Source organism: Canis lupus, chromosome 6 (genome assembly GCF_011100685.1).
Source record: "Canis lupus familiaris isolate Mischka breed German Shepherd chromosome 6, alternate assembly UU_Cfam_GSD_1.0, whole genome shotgun sequence".
NCBI lineage: Eukaryota > Metazoa > Chordata > Mammalia > Carnivora > Canidae > Canis > Canis lupus.
Genome location: NC_049227.1, coordinates 9,419,635 through 9,446,179, shown reverse-complemented (window position 1 = coordinate 9,446,179; position 26,545 = coordinate 9,419,635). Strand labels below are relative to the sequence as shown.

Sequence of the window (26,545 nt, the reverse complement as noted above, 5' to 3'; positions counted from 1 at the left end):
GCAGGCAGAGTGGGCGCTTTAACTCCGTAAATTTATGGAGTATATGGGGTAAGACACTGAAGGGAACGAGACTCTAGAAAACCCATAATACCCTGTTTGAATAGAATATAGCAATCTACAAACACTTTATTAGCAAGAATAAAACAAGTGCAGCTCAGGAGAAAAGGGGGGGGTCTTCCTTTCCCCTCAAAGGCATCATGAGGTCTCTTGAGGGAGGGGTGGGTCAGCACAAGGGGGGACCCCAATGCCTCACAAGCTGGATGGAATCAGACAAAAGTAATCCGTGTCCGGGCAGTATTAACCTGCCAGACGTTTAACTCCTCATACTCATCTAGAGCCGCCTGGAACTGGGCAGGCGTGAAGCCTCGGGATATGCAGCGCTGCTCCGCTTCTGAGAACCGCACACTTCGGCCCTCGGAGACCAGCTCCCGGACAGTGGCAAAGATCACATCTGCGGGTCTCTGGGTCCTGGAAGAGCATGGGTGTTGTGTAAGAGCAAAGGACCCCAGGCCAGTGTTAGGATCTGAGGCCAACATCCCCCCTCCGTGTGGATGCAGAATCTGTAAAGATAAAGATTAGTCTGCTCGAGAAAGTCAAGGCACCTCCTGCTGCCTTCTCCGCTCATACCACTCACCTCGCCGTCTGCCCCTTGTCGCCCAGAAGGGAGTCCTTTGACATCTCCATTAGCCTTATGGCTTCATTCACATCTTCCTTCTCCACTGTGTCCACCATCCGCAGACGCGCCTGCGGGGAAGGTAGGGAGAGATGGGAACGGGAGGAGGGAATGGAAGCAAGTCAGGGAGCCCCCCTCGCTGTGGCTGGAAGCCAGGCACCCCCAACCCTGAGAGGAGAACCCCCCGCCCAGCAGCTGCAGTGCGGGGCCGGCACTGTCAGACCGAGACAAGTGCAATGCGCGGGCAGCGTCCAGCAATTGCCCAAGTCTCCGCCTCTCAACGCTGGCCAGTCCCGGGGTTCAGCTGTCCTGGGAGGGAGACCAGACCCTTCTGAGCTCCCCCCGGGGGCTCCCCCACAGCGGGACAGACAGGGCAGGGGGAGCTCGGCCAAGAAGGCGACTGGCAGAGAGGTCGCATCCCTGGGGCTCGGGAAGTGCTAGCTCAGCAGTAGGTCAGGTAATCACACTACCTGCACGAACAGCACTTTGGAGCCCCCGGGACTAAGGTCCGAGGCGTGCGGCCACAAAGGCCGCTTTCTAGTGAGGGGCCTACGTCCCAGGGAGTGGAGGCGACCCTGTCCATCCCGTGGTGAGGCTGGAACGGTGGGCGCAGACCTTTCCCTCCGGGAACGCCGTGCGTGCCCTGCCGGAGCAGCAAGTACCCACAGTGCGGTAGCACGGAGGACCGCTATCTGCACTGTCAGCACTTTAGCACCGGCAGGGCCTGAGTGGGAGGGAGGCGGCCTGGGGCGGAGCAGGCGGGGGCCCGGTAAGCAGCGGATGGCCCCCCCCCACCACGCTCACCAGGGCGGTGGACAGCCGCAGGATGGCCAGCAGCGTCCGGGCTGATGTGTAGGTGGCATCCTTGCTGGCCCAAGCCTCTCGCCTCATCTCCACATATGCTGCTGTTATGTAGTCGGCCAGGGACTCAGGCACCGTGGGCTGCTTCTCCCGGCACATGGAGATATAACGTCTATGGGAGAGAAGGTTCCCGGGAAAGCAGGACCCAGAGTTTTCCATTTAAGAAAAACACTTACAGGACACCCCTCCCTGCCATATAAGTGGGGGAAAAACAAATTAGCTTGAACATCACTGATGGGAGTTCTCCAAGAGTTTTTATAGGACTTAGATAAGATAAATACATAAAAATACATAAATACATCTGTCATAAAAGATGGTCAAGTCCCCCTCCCTGAAGCTAGGACTTCTCTTACTTCAAGAGAACAAGGTAACAGAGAAGGAGAACTAAGTGATTACTGGGACCCCTTGGACAGACCCTGGGGAGCAAACAGGCAAATATTTGGAGCAGCATCCAACTACACTTAAGATCTGAACCTGCCTCCACCTGGAGACTGGCAGCTGGTGTGAAAGGTTCTGATGCCAGGTTCTTGTGAGGCCAGGTTGGGGGTGCCCAGACTCCCTGTCCTCAGCCCCAGACATGTAGTGCCCTCAGCCCCAGACGTGGGGCGATAGTGAAAACCACCCTGTGTTCCCGAAGACACACACACGGCACCAACTGCTACTACGTGGGGGGACACGTGCATCCTGGCCTTTCTCCCTGGCTCTCCTACCTCATCAGTTTCATGTCCAACGGCTCAAACTGGGCTGGGGGCTGCCGGCTGTGCTGGTGCACGTAGGTGATGTGCTGGGCCAACCTGGGAAGAGCAGAGGCAAATAGAAACCACCTCCTTGGGACTCCACACCCTGTGCCCGGCTCTAGTCATGCCTCAGCTCTACCATCTCTTCACAGTGCAATTGGGAGTCTCTCTCAGAAAACCCTCGCCAGTATTTCTCTCCTGACCTCCATTTTCCTAAAGAACTATGGTCTAGCTCCCACACTAAGAAGGGAATTTCTGTAAGTAGGGAACCGAGGAGTTTCCAATGTCTTCTCCTTCCCTACGGATCATCAGGGATGTGTGTCCCCTGGAGTGCTGAGCTTTACTCACCGGAGATCATTGTCCCGGTCAGGCCGGTCCTGGATCAGCCAAAGGAGATCAAATCGGGACAGCAGCGCAGCAGGAAGCTGTATGTTCTGCTCCAGACTGCGGCGAGGGTTGTAGCGCCCGTAGGCAGGGTTGGCGGCGGCCAGGATGGAACAGCGGGCATTGAGTGTGGTGAGAATGCCGGCCTTGGCAATGGAGATGGTCTGCTGCTCCATGACTTCATGGATGGCTGTGCGGTCTGCCTCGGCCATCTTGTCAAACTCATCAATGCAGCACACTCCCTGGTCAGCCAGCACGAGGGCCCCACCCTCTAGGGTTAGTTCTCCGCTCACAGAGTCTCTCAGTACAGCCGCTGTGAGCCCCACTCCTGAGGAGCCCCGGCCCGTCGTGTACTGGCCTACACGGCAGGATCAGGAACAGGAAAAAAAGCAGACATGCTAAGGAAGAGGAAAAGGAATAAAACAAGGAAAGAAGCAAGAACAGGGCTGAAATGAGGTCTTCCTGGGAGCACTCTACCGACCTATTAGGTTCAGGCTTTTGCGAGGCAGTGAAGAATCAAGTGTATGCAATGGAAAGCCCTCTCCTCCCTGACCCCACCCCCACCCCCACCCCCACCCCCACCCAAGGGACGGACTAAGTGCCAGGGTCCCACCATCTGGTACATGCACCCCTCCCAGGATTCCGCTACTCACTGCGGGGTGCCAGGCGATCGATGTAGGATAACAGCTGGGACTTGGCCACACCTGGGTCCCCCATCAGGCAAATGTTGATGTTGCCTGGAAGAAGGGGTGAAGCCCCCAGATGAGCCTTCTGTCCATGCAAGTGCCAAACAACAGACCAATTCTTTTGAGATTCTGCCCAGGAACCAGTACCGTTTCTTCTCATCCCTCCCCAGGCCCATGAAGCCAAGAGGCTAACTCTTTTTTTTGTCCCGGGACATAGCATCACAGATTTGATCTGTGTCACAGGGTACTGGTCCTTGCCATCCTGCTCCCTGCCAACCATCCCCTCATTTCCCCACCTTACCCCTGATCTTCATGCCCCGAGGAGACTGATCCACCCCTCCCACCAGCAGGAGCAACAGGGCCTTTTTCACGTCTTCGTGTCCATAGATCTCCGGGGCGATGGAGGCTGCCAGCTTCTCATAGAAATCTTCCTCTGCAGAAAAGTTCAGAGTATTTGGGAGAGGGATGAGGGGTGGGGGCCAGGAAGTAGTTTGTGTTCCCAGGCTCCCCCAGGGGACTCACCTGTAATTTGCCTCAACTCCTCCCTGCTTAGCTCTACAGCCGCAGACTCGTCGTCCTCACTCTTGCTCATTTTCACAACTCGGTGGGCTTCCAGGTAAGTTTCAGAGAGGAGACCCTTGGGCAAGAAAACCCAGGGCCATCTTTATGGATGAAGGCCCTTTAATGTTCCTGTTAACAGGATTCCCTCAGGAGTTGCTTAAAAACCTTATGTGCTACTTTATCATTGACAATTCTCTGTGGAGGCGGTGAGAGTGGAGAAAGGGGAACATTTCCTCCTCCTTTCAAGCCCTTTTCTCACCTGTACCACCTGTCGGAACCCAGTGCGCAAGATGGGCAAGAAGATGCCAGTGACGCTGACATGGTCCCCGGGCTGGGCGATCCTTGTGTTTTCACCTTCTACCAGCACGGTGATGCTACGAGGGATGTTTCCCACGGGCACTTGGTCACTCTACAAAGGGAGAAGACCCATGGGCACAGAGAAAGGAATACAAAGCCTATCTATAAGGACCTCCTCTTTCTCGGGCCCAGGCATCCCATACCCTACTTCTCAGCCTCAGATGAACCGACTGGAGGGAGCCTAAGATTTTTGCGCCTTCCCAACTCAACTATAAAGTTCAAGTTAAACCTCCTTCCCACTCTAGGTGACCTCTCTGCCTTAGCCCCTTTTGTTCTTTCTTTCTTCTGCTCTGTGACTATAGAACCTAAGTGGACACCAGAACCCCACCCTCCCTGGGCCACATACCACAAACTCACATGTTCCTGCATCTTCATCTCTTGGAATTTGATGAATTTGGAACCACGTGTCTGCAGATACAGCCGCCCTCCTGAGCGATTGGTCTGGCACTCCTGGCTGGGGCACATGATCAGAGGCATGAAAGTAGGAGACTGGATCTAGAATGCAAGAAAAAGCAAAAAGCCATGAGTCCGTCACCTGAGTCAACATTTCCTCTTCCCCATAGCACACATCGCACACTGCCAACGTTTTGACCTGTCCTGAGTCAATAAGCATAGGAACCAAAAACCCATAAAGGACGATGGAAAGACCACTACGGACCAGAAAAACAATGATAAGTAAACACACAGTTGTGTTTCATAACGAACACAGCAAACAACAGATAACTACCAGGAGTTAAAAGTAATTCTGGGGCAAACCACTAACAATTAAATATGTTCCTATTCCTTGCTCCCTACATACCGGCTGGTAGGTCTCTGCTCCACACTGGTCACAAGTGTAAGTGGCCACCACCATCCTGGGTTTGACTTCGGAGACACGAGTGACAATTCCACGTACGGTGACCAATTTCCCCACAGAGTCAGCCCGTACTTCCCGGATCACACGAGGCTTGTTACTGCTTGGGCCTTGAAAGTAGAGCTCACTAAGGGAGAGAAAAGAGTCATTACAAAGGTTCTGAAGCACAAGCTTGCACAAGCTTCCACAGCCTTCCTCGCTGAGACCACTCACAATCTGCGCATGAGTTCGGGAGGGTACTGGTTCTGCGGGCTTCGGGCTGCCCCAGGGTCGCGGCTCCGCTGTTCCATCATCAGCCGATGTTCAATGTAAACATCCAGAACATCTTTGTTTACCACCTCAAGAGAAAAGAAAGATAGAAGAAAAAACGTGTGGCAGGACTAGAGAACGAAAGACCACAAAGGGAACCAGGCAGAAATTACTGCCCCCTTTCTGCCAACTCTGAAAAACCAGCATCTGAGAAGCTTCTGGAAAGCAACCTGTGTTGCCCTGTGTTGTCCTGCAACCACTCACCTCCCTCTCCTTGTACTGAGGCAGCAGCTCTTGTACAGCATCAGCAAAGAGCCTGGTGTAGCGTCTGGCATTCTCACAGATGGAGTCCACCAACTCAGGGTCATCCTCAGCTACATCATCTAGGTCTATGTACATTGCCACTTGTTCCCGATGAGCCAGTTGAACCTGGGGTAAGGACGAGACAGAGCTGTGTACACCATGGTCAGCAGTGTCCCCCACCCACAAGGGTAGAAAGAAGCATGAGACAAAGCAATACTCACTTCTCAGCCCCCCAAAGACAGCCCTCTAACTTCTAAAGAGCACACTGCTCATTACCCACACAGAATGACTTCCACTTACTAAATATTAAGAATCACACTGAAGCTGTTACCTACATGTACACTTACTGAAGCAAGCCAGGCCACCTCTTACAGCTCCTTAAGCAACCACCCATTCCCTCCACTTTTTCTATGACTCACCAACTGGTTCCCGTACTTGAACTGCTTCTTGCCAAATTCATCATCCTGATAAAACTCTTGTAGGAATTTCTTAACCTTTTCTGCAAGGAAAACGTAAATCATGAGAATGAGTCTTTCAGATACTTTACCACAAAACCCCTTGATACGCTTCTTTAAAAAACTCGCTTTTACTTCGTAATTCTTACCAAGTAGAGCAGAACTCCTTCTAACAGGTCTATTCTCACCTAGAGAAGGGGCCCCGGGCAGTCAGGAGCTTTACCCAACAACCTTCCCCCAGGGAATCCCAGTGTCTCCCCTGGTTACAAATCTCAGTACTCGTTCCCAAAGGCCTTTCACACCCCGCCACACGCTCTGAGCTCAAGGTTCTCAGTTTTTCTTCCACGCGTTGAGATTCCTCTTTTTCTTCGGTCTCCTCAGTCTCTCCACTAGGCCCAGCCTGCACCCCACCCCCTCTCCCGCCACTGCTTCCGCTCTTAGTAAACAAAGAAGCACATGGGCCCAGATGCAGCCGCCTCACAGCCCGGGATTCCTCCGCCCAGGGCGGGAGCCCGTCCGGCGATTGGCCGGCTCGTCAAGGGCCACTCCGTCCCACCCGACCACCTCCTTTCTCGGCCTCCCGCGAAGCCCCCCAGTTTCAGGCACGCCCCCACCCTGAGCAGCTCTTTCCGAGGCCGCGGCGCGGAAGGACACTGTTTACAGACGACACTCCCTCCAGCGACGTCGCGCAACTTCCGCCCGCCTTCACTTCCGCTTAGAGGTTGGCCTAAAATGGCCAATCCCGGCACTCAGCGGCCGGGGCCCGCCCGCCCCCGGGACTCCGGCGCGTCTCGAGAGGGCGCGGGCGCTCCGAATGTCTAAGGGTGCGCAGGGAGGGGGGACCCGGGGTCCTTGTCCTTGGGGGCGGAAAGCCCTTTGGGTCTCCTGAGGTCCCGGTCTCTCCTGGGCGCGACCCTCCCCCGCCCACCGCGACCCGCCACTCCTTCCCCAGGCATGACTGGCTCTTCGACTTCCGCGGCCCGCGCGCCTCCCACGCACCGTCTGCCTCTGCCCTGCAGCCTCTCGACCCTGCCTCTGGCCGCGCGCCCCGGGGCCCCAGGACGCCGGCTCACGCCAACAGGTGTTGGACCGCAGGCTTCCCGCGCAGGCCGCTCCTCCCAAGTTTGCATATCCTCACCTTTCTCGAGCACGTAGTCTTTAACTGCCATCGCCCGTGCGGCAGCAGCTGGCGGGCTCAAGGCGCTCACTCCCAGGACAGCAGAAAGCGTCCGCGCGGCGGGCTCCTGCCGACCAACCGAAATTGGCGCGAAACGTCGCCCCCCACGTGACGGGCGCCGCCGCGTGCGGGCCTATCAAAGAGGAGGCCCTTCGCCCCTCCCACTCTCCCGCAGGCCATAGCTTCGGCCAATCACCAGGCGAGTCTGGACTGAGTGACGGGGCAGCGGCGCGGGCACCCGAGCTGCGGAGAGGCGAGGCGGGGCGGGGCGGGGCGGGCGGGGCGGGCGCCGGGTTTCCCGCGGTCCGAGCTGGCTCGGACCGAGAGAAATTGCTCTTAAAGGACCAGCCTACGCGCGTCCTTTTGTTCCGGGGCCGCAGGGCGGGGCAGGCCCAAGTTTCGCTGTCTCCTTGCGGACTCTCCAACCACCATGATCTCCCAGTTCTTCATTCTGTCTTCCAAAGGGGACCCGCTCATCTACAAGGATTGTATCCTTGACCTGCGGGGCGGGAGGCCTGGGTGGGAGTAGTGCCCTAGAGCCCGCCCGTGTCGCCGACTCCTTAGCTGTCCTTCCACCCGGTCAGTCCGCGGGGACAGTGGCGGTCGGGATGTGGCCGAGCTCTTCTACCGGAAGCTGACGGGACTGCCCGGAGATGAGTCCCCGGTTGTCATGGTAACCTGCGGCGGGGCTTGGGGTAGGCTCCCGGAGGGCTGGGGGGCGCCTCCTTCCTCCCAGGACCGTTTCCCTGAGAGCTGCCGCTGGGGGGCGCGGGCGGGGCGGGGGGTACGTTCTGCCAAGTAATCCGAGCGACAGTTTCTGGAGCGCTAACACTCTACGGGGCGCAGCTCCGCCAGTCCGGGGTAGGTACCAGGGCCACTTCCACTTCCACATTAGGCAGCTGGGTCCCGGGGCGGGGGCGAGGTGCCTGGCTCGCCCCAAGGCCCACCGCTAGCAAGTCTCGCGGGTCCTTAATCACATGTCTTCCTAACGCTCTCTTCCTCGCCTCCGCCTCAGCACCACGATGACCGTCATTTCATTCACATCAGACACAGCGGCCTCTATTTGGTAGCCACGACTTCAGAAAACATTTCTCCCTTCAGCCTTCTAGAGCTGCTCTCCCGGTGAGGAGGGCAGGGCTGGGCACCTGGGCGCGGGGATACGACCGTAGAAGGGTATGCACACACAGCCCTGTTTTCTCAGGTTGGCCACTCTCCTGGGCGACTACTGTGGCTCCTTGAGTGAGGGGACCATCTCCCGAAACGTGGCTCTTGTCTACGAACTCCTGGATGAAGTGCTGGTGAGGGCCAGGGGTCTCCCCCAAGTGCCCAGTGCCCTGCAAATGTGGGCTGGGGTGGGAAAACTAAGTCCATTCACTTTCACCTTTTTCCTCCACTCACCACCCAAAGGCTGTCCTTCCTCTGCCCCCAGGACTATGGCTATGTGCAGACCACATCCATGGAGATGCTGAGGAACTTCATCCAGACAGAGGCTGTGGTCAGCAAGCCTTTCAGCCTCTTTGACCTCAGCAGCGTTGGCTTGGTTAGTTGAGGGAAATAGGAGGAGGAGGGCTGGTGGGTACTGTGAAACCTGAAGATCTTAGCTTTGGGTGCTTTCCAGTTTGGGGCTGAGACACAGCAGAGCAAAGTGGCCCCCAGCACTGCAGCCAGCCGCCCGGTCCTGGCCAGCCGCTCTGACCAGGTGAGCAGGGGCGTGATGGATTCAGATCCTCTGATTTTTCTTCTGGGACACGAGAGACCAAGAGCCTGGTATTCCTCAAATGTGGATAATCCCTTTCCTTACCCGTGTGTCCCCCCTCCCCCCCGGGTCCTAGACTCCACTGCCCTGTCCCTTCTGCCTGTCCACTTTAGAACACAGGCTGTTCAGCCTCCAAGTGTCCAAATCCGTTCTCTTCCTCAGAGCCAGAAGAATGAAGTGTTTTTGGATGTGGTTGAGAGGCTGTCTGTGCTGATAGCATCTAATGTAAGTTTGGGCTCCCAAGTCTGGAACTGAGGACAGATGGCACTTGGGAAATGTTTTGGGAGCAGGGGCTGTGTCACCTGGGGATTGACCTCTGTGCCATTCTTAGGGCTCACTGCTGAAGGTAGACGTGCAGGGAGAGATCCGGCTCAAGAGCTTTCTTCCCAGTGGCTCTGGTGAGAAGTCCCAGGGCGGGGCTTGGGACAGACAGCTCCTCAGTGCTGTATATGGTGGTATCTGGCAGCCTTTTCTGACATTCTTTCCTCTGACAGAGATGCGCATTGGCCTGACAGAAGAATTTTGTGTGGGGAAGTCAGAACTGAGAGGTGAGAAGTAGGTCTTGCTCTCCTCCATAGAGGTCACTGCCAGAAGTTGTTTGGAACACAGAGACAGGTTCTCCCCCGGCTCTCCCCTGGGTGTTCACCCCTCCCATGATGTGGGTTCGAGGAGGAGACTTTCTCTCCTTCCAGGTTATGGACCAGGAATCCGGGTGGACGAGGTCTCATTTCACAGCTCGGTGCTTCTGGAAGAGTTTGAGTCTCATCGAATTCTGCGCTTGCAGCCACCTCAGGGCGAGGTCAGGATTGGGCTGGCCTAGCATGTTCTGTCCACCACGGGGAAGGGAGGCAGTTCAGGGGTGAGGAGACCAAACTGATCTCCGTTCCTATCTGGTCTCAGCTGACAGTGATGCGGTACCAACTCTCAGACGACCTCCCCTCCCCGCTCCCCTTCAGGCTCTTCCCCTCTGTGCAGTGGGACCGAGGCTCAGGCAGGTGAGACCACTTTCCTGTCCTGCAACTGCTCTGAAGTCTAAGCTGATACAGAGATGTTCCCCAAACTCATTGTGGAGGAGGGGTGGTAATAGGGCCGAAGTCAGAAAAAGATGCCCTCCTGGCACAGGGACTCAGCCCTTAGTGGATTCACTGCTTGGGACACGACCCACCCAGCATGGAGGCGCCGGGCAGGGATGGTGAGCTGCCAGTGCATAACAGTACTGTGCCCTTCTACCCAGGCTCCAGGTTTACCTGAAGTTACGATGTGACCTGCCCCCAAAGAGGTATGAGTGGGGGTTGGCCAAGCCTGGTTCTGTTCTGTGGGGTGGGACACAGTGCTCACATATGTTTTGCTCCCACCTGCAGATGCATCCACTGGCTTCGGAATCCTGTTCAGTTAGAGGCAGGAGGGCTTGGGAAGAGGATGGGGCAGCACTGTGCTGAGCCCCAGCTGTGACATTAAGAGTGGGAACGAGTCCCTGCCTTCCGGGGGCTGACTCTCTTCCTTTTTCCTTTGTAGCCAAGCTCTCAATGTCAGGCTGCACCTTCCCTTGCCACGAGGGGTGGTCAGGTTAGTGGGTGAGCCACGGAGTGGACTGGGGAGGTAGGGAGTTGGCCTGCCTCATGAAGGCTGGGGCTGAGCGCAGTGCCTGTCTCCTTCAAACTGCAGCCTGTCCCAGGAGCTGAGTGGCCCTGAGCAGAAAGCAGAGCTGGGGGAGGGAGCACTTCGCTGGGACCTGCCTCAGGTTCAAGGTGGCTCCCAGCTGTCGGGCCTCTTCCAGGTACAAGCTGCTGACTTTCTAAGACCCTCTCTTCCACCCCACATTAAGCCCCAGCCTGTCCCTCTTCACAGTGAGCCTCCCTGGCCTCTGTCCCTTACAGATGGATGTTCCAGGCCTCCCTGGGCCTCCTGGCCAGGGACACTCTACCACGGCCCCTCTGGGCCTGGGCCCCGCCAGCCTCTCTTTTGAACTTCCCCGGCACACGTGCTCAGGCCTCCAGGTTCGCTTCCTCAGGCTGGCATTCAGACCCTGTGGCAGCACCAGCCCCCACAAGTGGGTGCGACACTTGAGCCACAGCGATGCTTATGTCATCCGGATCTGAGGCTCTCCAGATGGGGACATGGGCAGCAAACATGGTAGTCCGTGGAATGGAGGATGGTGGGTGTTTTTTCTCCCCTTCTGGCCTGTGGCTACAGACCTGGCCGAAGAGTCCTGAGTCCTGAGAGGCCAGGAGACCAGTCCTGGTCCACAAGTTTGACCTTCCTGTGGTACCTGACACAGGAAGGTACGAGGTGGATCAGAACTTACAAATCAAACTTTTATTCTGAGGAACTGGCTGTACAATATCTAAAAAATAATAATAATAATAATAACATGGAGGAAGCAAACTATTACTTCCTTCCACCCAGCATATATACGTGTGTGTGTGTATGTGGGAGAGAGAGAGAGTTGGGGACAGGAGGCTGGCAGATGTGTGACAGCATTAAGGCGCAGGCTGAGGAGAGCTAGATCCAGGGGGCTGGGAGCCATTAGCTTTTGGAGTCCCGGGAGCTGGAGGGGGGCTATCCCCAGCTTCCTGTTTCCCCCCACACAGGGCACTGCCCCCAAGTGGGGAGGGGGCCGAGGATGGGGGTGGAGCTGGGGAAGGATGGGAGGTGGGGCCCCCTTTGCCCTCCCCTGTAGGGGGAAGAGAGACCACGATGTACTTCTGGACACTGCCGGGACCAGAGGGCGCAGTGCTGGGGGGAGCAGTGGTGGCCGTGGAGACCAGCTTGACGATAGGCTGCACGCTGGGGACCGTGGTGGTGACGGGAGAGGTAGTAGTAGAGCCTGAGCCGGGGGCTGAGGTGCTGAGGGACAGGACCTGGGGGTAGAAAGAAAAGACACTGCATGGGGGAGGATCCACCTGCTCCAGAGGAACAGCTGATGATGCTGAGGTCCTTAGGAGCCTAGAGGCTGCTGCTAACTTGAGCGCCACGCTCAGGACAAGCAGCCATGGCCTTGTGGGCCTTCTCAAAATGCCCCTTCCAGCTCCTTTCTCTGGGCATAGAGGGAACGGGGTACTTGGAGGTAACCCTGGTCATGCTTCCCACCCTCCCTGGTCCTACATGGTTCCTAGTACCTGCTGGGTGGATGAGGCGCTGGAGGATGACGACATCACAATAAACTTGGTTGGGGGAGGAGAAGGCTGAGGCGGGGCAGCAGCTCGCGCAGACACCAGTGTCTGCACAGGCAATGCAATGGAGCCAGGGACCTTCAGCAAGCCAGGGGTTCGAGGGCCTGGTTGAGGGGCCTGTGAGAGGGTCAGAGTGGGCCGGGGCTGCAAGAAGAAAGCATCAAGGTCTAAGAGCAAGGAAAGGCACCTGTTGCTGCTCCTCAGCAGGTCTCACTAAAGAGGGCCCAGACTCAGCCAACACTGCTCAGAGGACCCTGTGTTTTACAAAACCAAGCTTGTGTCTGTGAGTCCCTGCCCTGAAGGGAACCATGGCCCTGTCCCGCCCTCCTGCATGTTTCTCCACCAAACCCCTCCTACCCATCACTGACCTGAGTGATGGTCAGAGTGGTCCTATTGACCTGCTGAGCCTGCAGAGCAGCTTGGGCCCGGGCCTTGACAACATGGGAGCATAGGAGGGGCCCAAGGGACCCAAATTCTGCCCGATAAGCATCTTGATTGTCAGGTGGTAGGCGTAGCTTTGCCAGAACAGGGGCACAGTGCTTCTGCAGAGAAAGCAAAGGAAAGCCGGTAGGTGGAAAGGCTGGGACCCTCGGAAAGTGTGCCAGGGAAGGCTGAGAAAGGAAAGTGCCTGGTATTTCTGTGTGTCCCAGATGCCTGGGACAGCAGTGTGCGTGAGAGGAAAACCCAAGCACCAACTGGTGTAATGGGGCAACGTGCTGAATACGCTGGTGGTTTTTAAGGGGTGGCTGGTCTATAGGGGGACACCTTGCACAGAATGGCGCACAGGGATGCAGAAACCTTGGGGGCAGCCCAGTCCGGGGGACATAGGCTGAGGGTTAAGACCTCTTACTTCTTTCTTAATCTCTTGGTGCCTTGGTCTCCATCTACCCAACAGTATTAAACTCTGAATATATGAGGCAAAAATGGGATGAGTGAATAAAAGACAAGCGATGCTGGCTGAACACTGTACCTCTGTGTGTGTAGGGGAAGGGTGGGAACATGGGGGAGGGCAGGGAGGGAGGGGGGCTCCGGTCACCAGGAGGAGGCTCTGCACGTGGTCAGCTCCAATGCGGTCGATGTTGCTCAGCACAGGGCCATCCAGGACGCTGCGGATCCGCTCCCCTTCCTGCTGCAGCCGTGGCAGAATCAGAGTCTTAATCACCTATTGGAAAGTAAGGGGAGAAGCCAGGAGCCTTGGGTCACCACAGGGTCTCCCAGTGGGGGGCTCTTGCCCACTAGGCCCCAGGATACCCCAGTGCTTCCCGCCAAGCCAGGGCCTCACATCGTGTCCCAGCTCTGCCAGGCCTGCGATGGAGCCATAACGTGTGGTCCATGGAGTCTTCTCGTCCACCCAGCTCTGTAAAGGGGAAGGAAGAGAAATCTGGGTAAAGGGGCCCGAGAGGCTAACTGTTAAGGACCAAGTCTCATGAACACGCTTTTGTTGTGGATCATTAAGACATTACAGATGTGGCCCAAGTTTCAGGTCCCATCCCTCTGCCCTGTGTTTTCAGTGTCCTTTTCTTTCACCCATGGACCCGCCTTTGGCTTGGCTGAAGCTCTTTGTCCTAGTCGCCACCCTGGGATACAGATTTGAAACTGTTTATGCTCCTCATTCTTTAGGATTTAATTATTTGAGGGAGTGGGGTGTAGAGGCAGAGGGAGAGAGAGAGAATCTCAAGCAGACTCCCTGCTGAGTGCAGAGCACAAAGACTCGATCCCACAACCCTGAGGTCATGACCTGAACTGAAATCAAGAGCCAGACACCCCACCAACTGAGCCCCGCAAGGACCCCTGCACCCCTCATTCTCACTCACCTTGGTGAAGGTCTTGGTGATACGGGACTGGATGTTGTTCGTGGTTGTGCTGAAATGCTTACAGATCTGGGCCACGAGGCGGGCAGCAAAGTCCCGGAGTGCCCAGTGATTGTCCACATCTGGCCGCAGGCATAGCTGTCTGCTCACAATGCACGTCATCACAGCTGGAATCAGCTCATGCACCTAGGCGAGAAGTGGCAATTTGGCTAATTCTGATAAATGGCTTCCTATTGGTGGCAGCAAGGTGCCCCAACCCTGGATGGAAAGGTGGGTGGGCAGGACCGCTCACATATTTTTCTAGATACAGAGTGGGGTTGTCCATCAGGGCCTTCACCATGCGCATCAGGTAGATGAGCAGGGCCAGGTTGTTCTGCACCACATTCACACGGACCTGTGGGAGGGAGGCAAGGGGGCAGTGAGACCCTTGGAGGAGCTCCCCCACTTCCCTCTTACTGCCCAGAGCCCCCTCCTGGGTCCTGGCCATCTGCGTCCTCTCACCCCCTCAGAGATGAAGGTGCTAAACCGTGGCAGCATCTGATAGAGCCCCGGGTCTGTTGCAATGCTCTGCAGTGCCTCCTGCAGGAGAAGGAGTGAGTGACGGGGCAGACAATCAGGAAGGGATTCGTGGGACTTCCAGGAGAAGGAACCCCAGGGTAAAAACAGGTGGTCAGTGGGGCCTCACCGCTCTCTTGGCCTCACAGGAGCCCACACAGGCTTCAGTGATCTCCTTGTAGTACAGCTGCTGCTCCACAGACAACTCGTGGATACTTCGTGGCTTCAGCCGCAAAGGGGCTCCCTCCAGCAGGGGCGGTGCCTTCTTCTCTTTCCCTGTGTGAATTGGGAAGACAGGTTTGAAAACAAAAGCTCCAGGAGAGGCTTCAGACTAGACAAACCTATGCTCCCTACCCAGTGAGACCTGGGGCCCGGCTCCTCTCAGATTTCTTAATTCCCACCTGGGCCCTTTGGCCCTCATTCCTTGCCCAGATCTCAGCCACCTCACAGGTGGCCATCTGGATTTAGGCCAGGAGCCAGGAGAGGCCTGGCCTAGCAGTACTGACCTTTGCCATCAGCTGGAGCAGCCCCTTGAGCTTTCCCTTTCAAGGGTCCGTCTTCCTCCTGGCCTGGCTTTGCTGACTTCAGGGGTTCCGTGGCCTCAGCCTTTTGCTGCTCTTTGGGAGCTGGTGGCAAAGCAGTCACAGCGGGGGTGATGAGAGTGGCAGGGGATGGAAAGGAAGGAGAGGGGAGGGGAGGGGAGATAGAGAGAGGGGGACTCTGGGCATGGACAAGATTACCTGGGGGTGGATTCTCTGGGATAGCTGGCTGGCAGCCTTCAATGCTCAGCCAATGAGCTGCGAGAAAAGAAGGTGTCAAGTTCAACTGCTGGGCAAGGACCCTAAGGAGTCACTCCACCCTAGGAATTTGTTTTCCATCCTGTTCCCACTTCCTGCAACTTGCCAGTGATCTCAGAGTTTCCCTCCTCCCGGCCACCTTGCTCTCCCCATCCCCAACCTTTGAGGCAGACGTCCAGGGGCACCCGGGGCAGAGGGGTATTGATGATGTCGCTCAGGTCAACCTCCTTCTCCTCGTAGAAGTAAAGCTCCCGGCCCCCGCCAGACGCAAAACGGAAAGGAATGAACTCCTGAGCGTGGAAGCCATACAGTGGCTGTATCAGGAAAGAGAGAGACACTGGGATGATAGGGAGCCTGAGGATGAATGGCTGACGGCAAATGCAGTATCTAGGAGGATGGATCTCACAATCCGGCCCCTCCACCTCCCCCCAACCTCAGTCCCACGTGTCCCCATCACCTCGACGTTCTTCAGCTTCAGCGCATAGTCAATGTCACTAGTGGTAAGCTTCTGCCGCTTCCCCATGTGCATGAACTTCAAGGCATCCTGGGGGTGGGAGACAGAAGGACCTGAGTCTGACAGCTTGAGGAAGAAGGAGGCCCCCGGCAGCATATGGATATGATGCAGGGCTGGGGAGGCAGGTCAGGCTACCTGGGCAATCTCCTTGATGCGGTAGCTGACCTCATCGGTCAGCAGCTGGCAGGTCTCCTCCTGAATCTGTGCGATCCCCATCGACTCAGCCACCACCTTCATCGACTCCGAGGGCAGGACCGTATTGCTGAGCTTCAGCTTCTTCTCCTCAGCCATTCTGGAGCCCCTCTTGCCCTCCTCCAGAGAGTGGTACCCCAGGGGTGGAGAGATGGAGACCCTGGCAGGGGGATGGGATAGGCAGAAGAGATTAAAAAAAAAAGAAAGGAAAAGAAATGTGAGTCAGCAGTGGGTGTAACAGAAGCAGGTGGCAAGCCGATCCAGTTCAACACAATGTGCTGAGCTCTGATTCTGTGCTGGGCGCCGTGCACAGTAGAATAGACATGGCCTCAATTGAAATCCTGGCCCTAGACTCCGTAGCTGGTTACCTGAGCCAAGTACTCCCATTCTCCCAGCTCTGGGTTTCTTCCCCATATGTGGAATGTGGAAAGGCCTTGTTTCCTAAGGTTGTTTCTTGTATACCTTCATCTCTCCTACCTCTTCTTGTACCATTATTCGTGCTTGATGCAAACGCAGTCACAGTTAAATACAACACTCCCACTTGGAGCCTATACACCCGTACAACTGAACATGATGCAAAAACCTACAACCATCCCAAACAGTTCTCACTTTACACTTGTAGCTGTGAACCTCCAATGGTTCCGCACACACTGCCGGATAATCATACCACACCTCCATGTACCCCATCTCTCTCTGTCCTAAGTGACATCTCCTCTCCCCCTCACTTCAGGCCATCAGAAGAGACCTCCACAGACTCTCACATTCACCAACCTAACAGCACTGGCACCCACATCCTCTGCCTTCTCACCTCTTTAGATATTTTTAAGTAGGCTCCATGCCCAGCACAGAGCCTATTACATGGCTTGAACTCACCACTCTGAGATCAAGACAGGAGCTAAGATCAAGAGTCAGATGCTTGGGATCCCTGGGTGGCTCAGTGGTTGAGCACCTGCCTTTGGCCCAGGGCGTGATCCTGGGGTCCTGGGATTGAGTCCCGCATCGGGCTCCCTGGATGGAGCCTGCTTCTCCCTCTGCCTGTGTCTCTGCCTCTCTCGCTCTCTCTCATGAATAAATAAAATCTTTAAAAAAAATAGTCGGATGCTTCACCGCCCAGGCACCCCCACCTGTTACTAAAGGTGCTCCAGCCCCTCACCAACTCCAACACCGCTTCCACCTCCCTGCACCACCATCAAGTTTTCAACCTAAGGAATTAGTCATTTCTACCAGCCTACAAAATGCAGTTATTCCTCCCATCTTAAGAATACAAAATGTTGGTCTATGCATACAATGGAAGTTTTCAGCCTTAAAAAGGAAGATTCCAATGCATGCTACACCATGGAAGAACTTTGAGGACATTATGCTGAGTGAAATAAGGCAGCCACAAAAGGACAAATGGTGTCTGATTCCAATTATATGAGGTTCCTAGAGGAGCCAAATTCATAGGTTCTGAAAGTGGAACTGGGTTGGGCCCAGCGGAGGGAAGAATCAGGAGTTAGTGTTTGATGGCAACTGAGTTTCAGTTTTATAACATGAGTAGTTCTGGAAGGAGGGATGGTGTGATGGTTGTATAACAACGTGAACACATTTAATCTCACTAAACTGTAGGCCTCACATGATTTAGAATGGTGAGCTTATGTGTATTTCACCACAATTACAAATATAAAACAGTATTTTCTTCATTTTTCTTTCTCTCCAACATATACCGTTTTCGGCTCCTCCTTGGAACCACACTCCCTGAAAGAGTTATCTTAACTTTCTAATTCCTTTCCTCTCCTCTCGCACCTACTTCAAGCTGGCTTTTGACACCACCAGTTCCCTGAAACTGCTCAAGGTCACGAATGACTCCACATTGCCCAACCCAAGGTCCATGGTCCATTGTCATCATACCTGACCTACCAGCAGCACACACTATAGCTACCTACTCCCTTTTGAAAACTCTTGACTCCATTGTCTTCCCCTGGCTTTCCTCCTACCTCACTGGCCACCCTCCTCTTGGTTTCCTTGAGCAGTTTTTCCTCTTCTCATGGCCTTATGCTGGAGCATCCTGGGCTCGGTCTTTGGTGTTCTTCTGTAGCTACACTTATTCCCTTGTGATGTCAACTACCCTCAATTTTCTTTTTTTTTTTTTAATTTTTATTTATTTATGATAGTTACAGAGAGAGAGAGAGAGGCAGAGACACAGGCAGAGGGAGAAGCAGGCTCCATGCACCGGGAGCCCGATGTGGGATTCGATCCCGGGTCTCCAGGATCGCGCCCTGGGCCAAAGGCAGGCACCAAACCGCTGCACCACCCAGGGATCCCAACTACCCTCAATTTTCAATATTGCTTATAGGCCGATGGTGGCCAAGTTTATATCCTCAGCCCAGAACCTTCTTCCTAACACCATATTTGTATATCAAACTGTCGACTTAAAATCTCTTCTACAACTGAACTCCTGATCTCCTGCTCCCCACCTGCTCCAGTTTTCTTCATCTTCACAGCAAAGCCATCTACCCAGGCACTCTCTTCATTGAGCCCTCACGTTGGCCAGGTGATCCAACCCAATTCCTCTGTTCCCACTGCATAGCCAAGTCACCATTACCTCCTACCTGACTAACTTCTAGGGTCTCCTGACAAGGTCTTCCTGCGTCCACCCTTGCTCCCCACATCTATCCCAACCTAGCAGCCAGAGTGATTCCATCAAAATATAAATCAGATTGGGTCATTTCTCTGGTCAAAACCCTATAATGGCTCCCCATTTACCAGACTAAAATCGAAAATCCTGATTACAGTCTCTAAGGCCTTCACAATTTGCCCTCACCTCATTACATCTCTGATCTGCTTTCCTTCCTTTCTCCACACTGATCCAGCTCCACTGTCCTCCTGCTATTCAAACCTCACAGGCAAGCTTTTGGTTTAAGGCTTTGCTCTCTTCTTTCTGCCTGGAATGCTCTGCCCCAGATGCCAGCTTGGCTGCTCATTCCTAACACCCTACTTACCACCACACTCCAACCCCACTCTGCTTTCTCTCCCCAAGACATTTAACATCTGCTAATGTATACCGCATCATTCCTAATTGTCTATCACCACCACATCTTCCTTTTCCACCCCCTACTGTGTGGACAGAAATCTGTTATGCTCACCAACGTATACAGGATCCCACACTGGTGCCTGAGCCACTGTACTGAGTAAATAATTTGTTGAATAAATCAGTGAATTATAAGGCTTAGAGATGCAGGTGCTCAATAAATACGCGGTACCACTACTATCAAGATGAACAAGATTTAGGCCCAAGCTTGGGACCTGCTTCGTGGCCAAAAGGAGAGTGGCTCGCTTGACGTTGGCGTTGGGAAGAGTAGTGTCCAAAGTGTTTAGGACTGACTGCGGGGCGCTGACGGAGGCGTGCCGGAGGGCCGAGGGCCGAGCACGGGGACGAAAGGGTTTGGTCTCCTCGTCCCGTTGTTTTCGTGTTCCGGGAACACATTTATTCAACATGTACTCCGTGCCTGGCGCTGGGTATACAGAACGCTGTCGTGTCCCAGGTCACTGACGAGTTCTCACCCTTCAACACCCTCCATACCCTCTGCCGGTAACGGCTCACAAAACACGCTACGACCTCAGGAGCCCTCAGGTCAGCGGAGTCGGCAGGAATGCTTCACAGAAGAGGGTTAACTTGAGCTAGACGTGGGTGTAGTCGATTCCCCGGCAAGGAAGAGCCGAGTCCCCCAAGCAATGGGGTAGCGCGGGGAAGAAGGCACAGAGAGCCCACCTCATCCCCCCAACATCCTTCAATGCAAAGACACATGCACACACGGAGTCCCCACGCGCACGGACACACAACCCACCGTCCTCCTCCAGGTTCCCACACAGGCCCTTCAAGGGGCCCACTCCGGGGAAGCACTCAGACCCACCCCCTCCAGCCGAACGCCCCACGCAGGAAAAGTCTCTCACCGCCGCCAAAGCGCCGCTCACCCGGCGCTCGGCGCCATCTTGGCCCCGCCCCCTCTCGGGAGCAGGTCCTGGCAGAGAAGGAGAGGGAGTCACTGCCCCTTCCCGAGCTGCAATGAGTCTCCTATGCTCACGGCCTGAAGTGGTATAAACAAATGAGTTTTTCTGTCTACGAGCAAGGAGCACACCCTCCTGCTGCAATTACTGCAGTTTATTCTTTCACTACCCAGCGGCCAGGACCCAGGAGGCGCCACAAAACCCGAGGCGGGATTGCGGGCAGCGCAATGAGGCCCCACCCCCTTCCGAATCGGGACTGCGCGTGCGCATCTCAAGCCTGACTGGGTGGACGTTCCCTCCGACCCCTTCGGAATTTAAAGGGCCCGTTGCCTTCCCGAAGTTGGTTTGAGGCAAGGGCTTGTTGGTGTTGACAGCACTTTGTCATGGGACCGATACGGTTGGGAATGCTGCTTTTCATTTTGGTTGTGTACGGCGCTTGGGTTGGGACGTCGAAGGAGGACGATGACACAGAACGCTTGCCCAGCAAATGCGAAGGTATTTAAAGGGAATGGCTCCTATTTGCCTCTCTGCCCATCTCTTTAGTCTGGGCCGGACAATCTCCTTTTAGACCTGAGGGAGATTCTGGTGGAGCCTGGCGGAATTCGAAGGGGGGGGGGGGGGGGGGGGGGAGGAGCACATAGCGCTATCCCACAACTGTGGCACTACAATTCCCATGAGACATCCAGAGGAAGTACGCTTTTTTCTTGCTAGCGTAGCCCCAAGCGATCTGTGGGAATTGTAATTGAGAGACTCTGTGCCCCGGATCACCCACTCTACTGAGCATCTTAAGTGTGTTTCCCCCATGACACTAAACTTAAATCTGGGGAGCCTGCAGGAGGGGGGGGGTGTGAGGCTCATACCTGTGGATATCCTCTGCTCCACCCATGCAGCGACGCTCTCAAATTACAGGCCCCACGCTCTCCTGGGGAGGGCTTTGGGGGTACGTGAATAAGCCCCTGAAGCTCATAAAGAGGCGGCCACATAAGTGGAGGAGGTTCCCCTTACGTTTGAGGCTTTGCAGAGGGTGTGTACTTTTGGATTTTACTGTGAGCAGCATCTTCTGTGGCTGCATGAGGGCGGTGATGGGACAGGGGGGCAGCTGAGAAGAAACACTTCAGAGTTGGGCCATTGAGTGCCCTGGCTCCCTAGTGTGTTGGTTTCCTGACTTTAATTCTTCCCTGGATTCTTCTTCCCTTCACCCTGCTCCACCCTGCATGACCTGAGCCTAACTTCACCTCTCCTCCTGTCACTACTTCTATAGGCCCAGTCCTGTCAGTCTTCTCTGTAACACCTCTGCAGGCCTCCCATTGTGGTTAGAATACACCCATTTTTGGCACAGCATCTAAGTCTCTTTGTTGTATGGCGTCCACCTCTCTCACATTTCCATACCTCAGCTCCCATCCTCCACGTGCGCATCCGTCAGCCACACTAAACTCAGCTATCACTGAGCCTGCCTTATCCTCTTGCACCTCTTTACCTTAGTACACTGTTTTTCCCTCTGCCTGGAAAAACCCTCTCCCTTCTGTATTTGGTTCTTAAAGACTTAGTTGAGATGTCAATTTCTTTGGAAGCCTTCTTCCTTTGTCACCTCCCACTATATTGTAAGCCCTTGGAGGGAAGGAGTACCTGTGTCTCTGAAGTCCTCGCATAGTGCCTGGAACATTTTAGGCACTTTTGTTACTTGCTCTGGGTTTACTTTGCTTGGCACTTCTGTATAGGCCATTCCCTTTCCTGGGACCCACCTCAGGGCAGGTCAGGTGCTAGTTGATGGAAGACAGTGGTGGAGCATATGCAATGCTCATCCTTAAGGGAATCATAAGCTAGCAGGAAGTCAAATGACCATTGAATGAATTTTGCATTTCCTAAAGAGATTAAATCTCTATTAACCTCTAGCATAGAGCCCATCATACCACATTGTCATCATTTTTTATCTGTCCCCAACTACATCAGCAATGTCCCGTGAATAGGAATTATGGGCCTTATTGGTCTCGTGTATATAGGAGCTCAATACATAACTGCAGAATAAAAGCAAACACTTACACAGTGTTCACTATATGCTAGGTACTATTCGAGGGGCTTTACATTGGTTGATTTACTTAATCCTCACCACACCCCTACAAAGGAGGTTCTACTACATTGTTATCTCCATTTTAGAGATGAAGAAACCAAGGCACAGCAGAATTGCCCCATAGCTATTAAGTGGCTGAGTCAGGGGATTCTAACCTAGCCAGTCAGGCTCTGGTCTGCACTTGTAACCATTAGGCTCTGCTGCTTTTGCTCATCTACAGAATGAGTTGCTGGAATATTTGTCTGTCTTTCACATCCTTTTGGACATGTAGTGTGTAAGCTGCTGAGCCTGGAGCTACAGGAAGAGCTGAGTCGCACTGGCCGATCTCGAGAAGTGCTGGAACTGGGGCAGGTGCTAGACACGGGCAAGAGAAAGAGACACGTCCCTTACAGTGTTTCGTGAGTTCTTGGTGCTCCTCTACCTTCCAACCCCTGGGGGAGCCCTGGGAGCTCCTACAGCATCCAAGAAATCTTTGTTTCCCCTCCTCCCACAGAGAGACAAGGCTGGAAGAGGCCTTGGAGAATTTGTGTGAGAGGATCCTGGATTACAGTGTTCATGCTGAGCGCAAGGGTTCACTGAGATATGCCAAGGTCAGACTTTTCCCTAGAGCAGCCTTCCCCTTTACAGAAATGACAGGGATCCCTGGGACCCATCTCCCTCCAGTTCTGGAGTGTGTCCCCTCTCCATTGTTAGACTCCCTCATGTCACCCTCATGGAGCCCACCTCTCAGTCCCTGGTAGTTGACAGTGCTGCTGTGGCAGAAAGGGGAAGGGGGGTGGGTGGGGCAGTGAGCTGGGCTGATCCCAAATTCCTGTCTCTCAGGGTCAGAGTCAGACCATGGCAACACTGAAAGGTCTGGTGCAGAAGGGGGTGAAGGTGGATCTGGGGATCCCTCTGGAGCTGTGGGACGAGCCCAGTGTGGAAGTCACGTTCCTCAAGAAGCAGGTAGGATTGGATATTGCACTGCCCAGGGCAATGAGAAAGGAACCTGATGGGAGACCTAGATTCTTGGGAGATCCACCTGAGCACAGAGAAGGGGGCAGAGTGAGGACCCTGTCATTGACTGAGCATTATTATAGGAGTAATAATGGAGGCTAATAATATCTATGACCACATACTGAGCACCTACTATGTGCCAGACTTGGGCCGCATACTTTCCAGCTGCTGCCTCATTTTACCCTCAAAACAACCTCATGTGGTAGGTACTGTTACCATTTCCCATTTTTTAGGCAAGGAGCCAAGACACAGAGTTTAATAGCCTACTTGGCAGAACAGGTTCTAGTAAATGTTTGTTGAATGAATAAGGATCACACATCTAGTAAGCCAAGTTTAGTCTCCTGGCTACCTGCTTCTCCAAGGTGGGGTGGGCAGACAGGAGTGAAGAGGGGAGGGTTTCCAAAGCCCAGCAGTCTAGATTCCCTTCTGACCCTTCCACTTGATCAGTGTGAGACCATGCTGGAGGAGTTCGAAGATGTCATAGGAGACTGGTACTTCCACCATCAGGAGCAGCCCCTACAGCATTTTCTCTGTGAAGGTCATGTGCTCCCCGGTGCTGAAACTGGTAAGTGTGTGGGGCTGGCCCACTACCTGCCAGGCCACAACCTCCTCTACCCCCCAGAGTAATATCTAAATCGGTTTTTTGTTTGTTTGGTTTGGTTTGGTTTTTCATCTGTTATCACTTTATTTCAACTATTTGTCAACAGTAACACTGATATAGTTTGCAAATACACAAGACTGAATCGGTTTTTATCACCCAACCTAGCGTGTCTACAGGAAACTTGGACTGGAAAGGAAAAGATCACGGATGGGCAAGAGAAAACAGAAGGGGAAGAGCAAGATCAGGAGGAGGAGGAAGAGGAAGAGATGATCAACACCCCAGGGCACTCCAAGCATGACCCAGAGGATCTTTGACCATTGCCTTTGAGTCCCCAGGAAGAGCAGGAATCATGGAGAAGAGCCTTCTGAAATCTAAGGTCCCCCTGCTCCACATAAGGGCGTATGTGTATGTGTGCGTAATCCCACCCCAGAGCTTATAGCTGTTCTCTCCTGTCTGGTCTCAGGCAGGATCCTGGTGGTGCAGCATGGCACAGCTATGGCAACAAAGGAAGGAGCAGTAGGTGGAAGGCCTGCTCCAACAGATGAGTCCTTTGCCTGCCATCTAGCCCCTTAAGTGTCAGGTGTGTGTGATGACAGCATTGAAGGCTTTCCCCTTTAAATCTCTCTAGGACTCCCCACCCCACCAAAGGTCAGTGAAGGCACTGGAGCTGAGGGTCTTGGGAGTCACTTTGCTCTCGGGGTCTGTTGTTTTAGACCTTAAAAACTCCAGCATGGACATTGATTCTCTCCGACCTATGCACACTGCCTGCGTCTAGGAGGCTACAAGCCAACAAACCGGAGAAGGGGACACTAATGAGGAGCGATGTTAAGTTAGGTGGGGGTAGATATCTGTCTACTTCATACTGATTTCACCGAGGGCCCACCATATAGTTTCACAGGTGCCAAATTTTCTAATCGCTAGTAAAAATATTTTTAAATATCAGCCGGGCCCGTAGTTTCAAACAGCTGCCCTGCACACGTCATACCTGGCCGATGTAGCAGCGCCCAGAGAACAGGGCCGTTGGGCGCCGGCTGTTAGAAGCTAATGGTGCTTTGTAGTTTGCAGTCCAGGGAGGCTGGCAGGGGCCGGCGGGGGGTGGGGGGGCCGATAACTATCTAGGCGCGGGTCTGTGCAACCCCCCTCGGCTCGTGCGGGAGAACGCCCCGGAATTAAATAGCAGCGTGCGGCAGCGCCTCTCGGCCACCATACTTCGGGCTTACGGGAGCTCGCAGAGGACAAGATCTCGCAGAGGACAAGATCTCGCGCGCTTTTCCGAGGGCCGATCTTCCCTTGGAGTGCGGCAAGGATTAGGAGTAGCGACGAGGCGACGTTCAAGGCTTGGGTCAGGATGAGGGAAATAAAGAGGATGCCCTTTGGGGGGTGATGGGTGAGGACCTACCGCACGACAAGTGTGGCGACGGCCGAAGACACCGAGGGACTGGCGGGTTCACGCTGAGGGGAAACTACGGAAGGGGGATACCATCTAAGGGTGCGAGGGGGGTGGCAGAGAACCGACTTGGAAGGTGGGGCGCCTGTGGGAACCCCAAGGCCCTGGACGGTCACCCACAGCCCCGCTTCCCTTTTCCAGCTGTCCGGATCCTGCCATGAGCGGTCTAGTGCGGACCGAGCCGCTGCGCGGGGAGCCGCCCCTGCTGGTGCGCGGCGACCCCTACTCCGTGGTGGTCCTGCTGCAGGGCTACGCGGAGCCCGACGGGGTAGACGACGCGGTCCGGGCGGACGGCTCCGTGACGCTCGTGCTGCCTCAGGCCTGGGGCTCAGCCTCCAGCCACCGAGAGGCCCCGCCCGAGGGCGGTGGGGCGAAAACCGCCCTGGAGGAGGCGGCCCGTGGGCCCATCCTCGTGGACACTGGGGGCCCCTGGGCTCGGGAGGCGCTCCTGGGGGCCCTGGCGGGGCAGGGCGTGGCCCCCGGAGACGTGACTCTCGTGGTGGGCACCCACGGACACTCGGATCACATCGGGAACCTGGGGCTTTTTCCCACGGCGGCTCTGCTGGTCTCGCACGACTTCTGCCTCCCGGGGGGCCGCTACCTCCCCCATGGGCTGGGTGAGGAGCTGCCCCTGCGCCTGGGCCCGGGGCTCGAGGTGTGGGCCACGCCGGGCCATGGGGGCCAGCGGGACGTGAGTGTGGTGGTGGCGGGCACGGCCCTGGGCACCGTGGTGGTGGCGGGCGATGTGTTTGAACGCAGCGGAGACGAAGACTCCTGGCAAGCGCTGAGCGAAGACCCGGTGGCCCAGGATCGCAGCCGTAAGAGGGTCCTAGGCATTGCGGACGTGGTCGTGCCTGGTCACGGAGCCCCCTTTAGGGTGATCAGGGAAGCCCCTCAGCCAAGGAACTGACGTCCAGAAGACCAGAGGACCCAGTCAGAGTCAGCGCGCCAGAGGAGTCCGGGGTGATCGCTTCCAGCCCTCGCAAGAGGCGGGTGCCTAGCGAGAACAGTCATCGATATCACTGGTTCTGCAGCCAAATGAGGACCAAGGACTGGCTCAACTGTGTGCCACCTCTTGGGGTCTCCATAAAATGGAAGAATGTTCTTGAGGGGGTTATCCAAAATAAAAATAGGAAGCTGCGTGGAAAATCATGCAGCCCCAATGTAAACGTGCATCGTTAGTAGTAATAATCAAGCAAATTTGGTAGTTAGCAACTGCAATGGGGGGGCACTTTGGCCAATTGCTTATTTCTCCTAAGAGGAAGGCTTGCTGCAAGAAGGTGCAGGGCATAGAAGTAACACCTTAGTCATTTGACTTTCATCCATCTCTTCATTCAAGGAATATTTAACACCTA

General features: G+C 54.9%; 5 protein-coding genes and 3 non-coding genes across 17 annotated transcripts; 3 read left to right on the top strand and 5 right to left on the bottom strand.

Annotated features, from left to right (window-relative positions):
• Nucleotides 1-95: 95 nt before the first annotated feature.
• MCM7 (minichromosome maintenance complex component 7) lies at nucleotides 96-7,415 on the bottom strand. Of its 4 annotated transcripts, none has more exons than XM_038539315.1 (15): nucleotides 7,258-7,415; nucleotides 6,084-6,163; nucleotides 5,626-5,790; nucleotides 5,326-5,450; nucleotides 5,059-5,239; nucleotides 4,617-4,754; nucleotides 4,162-4,311; nucleotides 3,864-3,978; nucleotides 3,643-3,774; nucleotides 3,309-3,392; nucleotides 2,620-3,013; nucleotides 2,245-2,328; nucleotides 1,478-1,646; nucleotides 635-744; nucleotides 96-468 (listed from the first exon to the last, which is right to left on the bottom strand). In XM_038539315.1, the coding sequence occupies exons 1-15, from the start codon at nucleotides 7,286-7,288 to the stop codon at nucleotides 267-269; spliced, it is 2,160 nt and encodes a 719-aa protein (XP_038395243.1). In that variant the 5' UTR covers nucleotides 7,289-7,415; the 3' UTR covers nucleotides 96-266. The 4 variants fall into 4 exon arrangements, with proteins under 4 accessions (XP_038395243.1, XP_038395244.1, XP_038395247.1 ...); XM_038539316.1 differs by lacking the exon at nucleotides 7,258-7,415 and adding an exon at nucleotides 6,734-6,813 and having other exon boundaries at nucleotides 267-468; XM_038539319.1 differs by lacking the exon at nucleotides 7,258-7,415 and adding an exon at nucleotides 6,422-6,445 and having other exon boundaries at nucleotides 267-468.
• On the bottom strand, nucleotides 891-949 carry MIR25 (microRNA mir-25). The gene has a single exon (NR_049338.1). It is a non-coding gene; the product is annotated as a microRNA mir-25 (primary transcript).
• Nucleotides 1,102-1,162, bottom strand: MIR93 (microRNA mir-93). Its single transcript, NR_049337.1, has one exon. It is a non-coding gene; the product is annotated as a microRNA mir-93 (primary transcript).
• Nucleotides 1,326-1,384, bottom strand: MIR106B (microRNA mir-106b). The gene has a single exon (NR_049336.1). It is a non-coding gene; the product is annotated as a microRNA mir-106b (primary transcript).
• AP4M1 (adaptor related protein complex 4 subunit mu 1) lies at nucleotides 7,357-11,462 on the top strand. Of its 2 annotated transcripts, XM_038539325.1 has the most exons (16): nucleotides 7,357-7,494; nucleotides 7,712-7,784; nucleotides 7,881-7,969; nucleotides 8,312-8,418; nucleotides 8,498-8,594; nucleotides 8,726-8,836; nucleotides 8,915-8,995; nucleotides 9,215-9,277; nucleotides 9,384-9,450; nucleotides 9,547-9,600; nucleotides 9,745-9,851; nucleotides 9,953-10,047; nucleotides 10,287-10,331; nucleotides 10,568-10,618; nucleotides 10,718-10,829; nucleotides 10,930-11,462. In XM_038539325.1, exons 2-16 carry the CDS (start codon nucleotides 7,727-7,729, stop codon nucleotides 11,149-11,151), a joined length of 1,359 nt encoding a protein of 452 aa, XP_038395253.1. In that variant the 5' UTR covers nucleotides 7,357-7,494; nucleotides 7,712-7,726; the 3' UTR covers nucleotides 11,152-11,462. The 2 variants fall into 2 exon arrangements, with proteins under 2 accessions (XP_038395253.1, XP_038395254.1); XM_038539326.1 differs by lacking the exons at nucleotides 7,357-7,494; nucleotides 10,287-10,331 and having other exon boundaries at nucleotides 7,562-7,784.
• Nucleotides 11,347-24,838, bottom strand: TAF6 (TATA-box binding protein associated factor 6). 5 transcript variants are annotated; one of them, XM_038539324.1, is made up of 15 exons: nucleotides 24,729-24,838; nucleotides 16,038-16,254; nucleotides 15,846-15,932; nucleotides 15,549-15,702; nucleotides 15,332-15,388; nucleotides 15,098-15,217; nucleotides 14,722-14,867; nucleotides 14,538-14,615; nucleotides 14,329-14,430; nucleotides 14,040-14,222; nucleotides 13,508-13,582; nucleotides 13,262-13,387; nucleotides 12,594-12,767; nucleotides 12,172-12,369; nucleotides 11,347-11,913 (listed from the first exon to the last, which is right to left on the bottom strand). In XM_038539324.1, the coding sequence occupies exons 2-15, from the start codon at nucleotides 16,191-16,193 to the stop codon at nucleotides 11,533-11,535; spliced, it is 2,037 nt and encodes a 678-aa protein (XP_038395252.1). In that variant the 5' UTR covers nucleotides 16,194-16,254; nucleotides 24,729-24,838; the 3' UTR covers nucleotides 11,347-11,532. The 5 variants fall into 5 exon arrangements, with proteins under 5 accessions (XP_038395252.1, XP_038395248.1, XP_038395250.1 ...); XM_038539320.1 differs by lacking the exon at nucleotides 24,729-24,838 and adding an exon at nucleotides 20,025-20,267; XM_038539322.1 differs by lacking the exon at nucleotides 24,729-24,838 and adding an exon at nucleotides 19,985-20,095.
• CNPY4 (canopy FGF signaling regulator 4) lies at nucleotides 20,318-24,685 on the top strand. The gene is made up of 6 exons (XM_038539340.1): nucleotides 20,318-20,573; nucleotides 22,418-22,544; nucleotides 22,640-22,736; nucleotides 22,969-23,091; nucleotides 23,590-23,707; nucleotides 23,909-24,685. The coding sequence occupies exons 1-6, from the start codon at nucleotides 20,462-20,464 to the stop codon at nucleotides 24,055-24,057; spliced, it is 726 nt and encodes a 241-aa protein (XP_038395268.1). The 5' UTR covers nucleotides 20,318-20,461; the 3' UTR covers nucleotides 24,058-24,685.
• On the top strand, nucleotides 24,826-26,390 carry MBLAC1 (metallo-beta-lactamase domain containing 1). 2 transcript variants are annotated; one of them, XM_038539339.1, is made up of 2 exons: nucleotides 24,826-25,085; nucleotides 25,332-26,390. In XM_038539339.1, the coding sequence occupies exon 2, from the start codon at nucleotides 25,348-25,350 to the stop codon at nucleotides 26,098-26,100; it is 753 nt and encodes a 250-aa protein (XP_038395267.1). In that variant the 5' UTR covers nucleotides 24,826-25,085; nucleotides 25,332-25,347; the 3' UTR covers nucleotides 26,101-26,390. The 2 variants fall into 2 exon arrangements, with proteins under 2 accessions (XP_038395267.1, XP_038395266.1); XM_038539338.1 differs by having other exon boundaries at nucleotides 24,826-25,232.
• The last annotated feature ends 155 nt before the right edge of the window (nucleotides 26,391-26,545 follow it).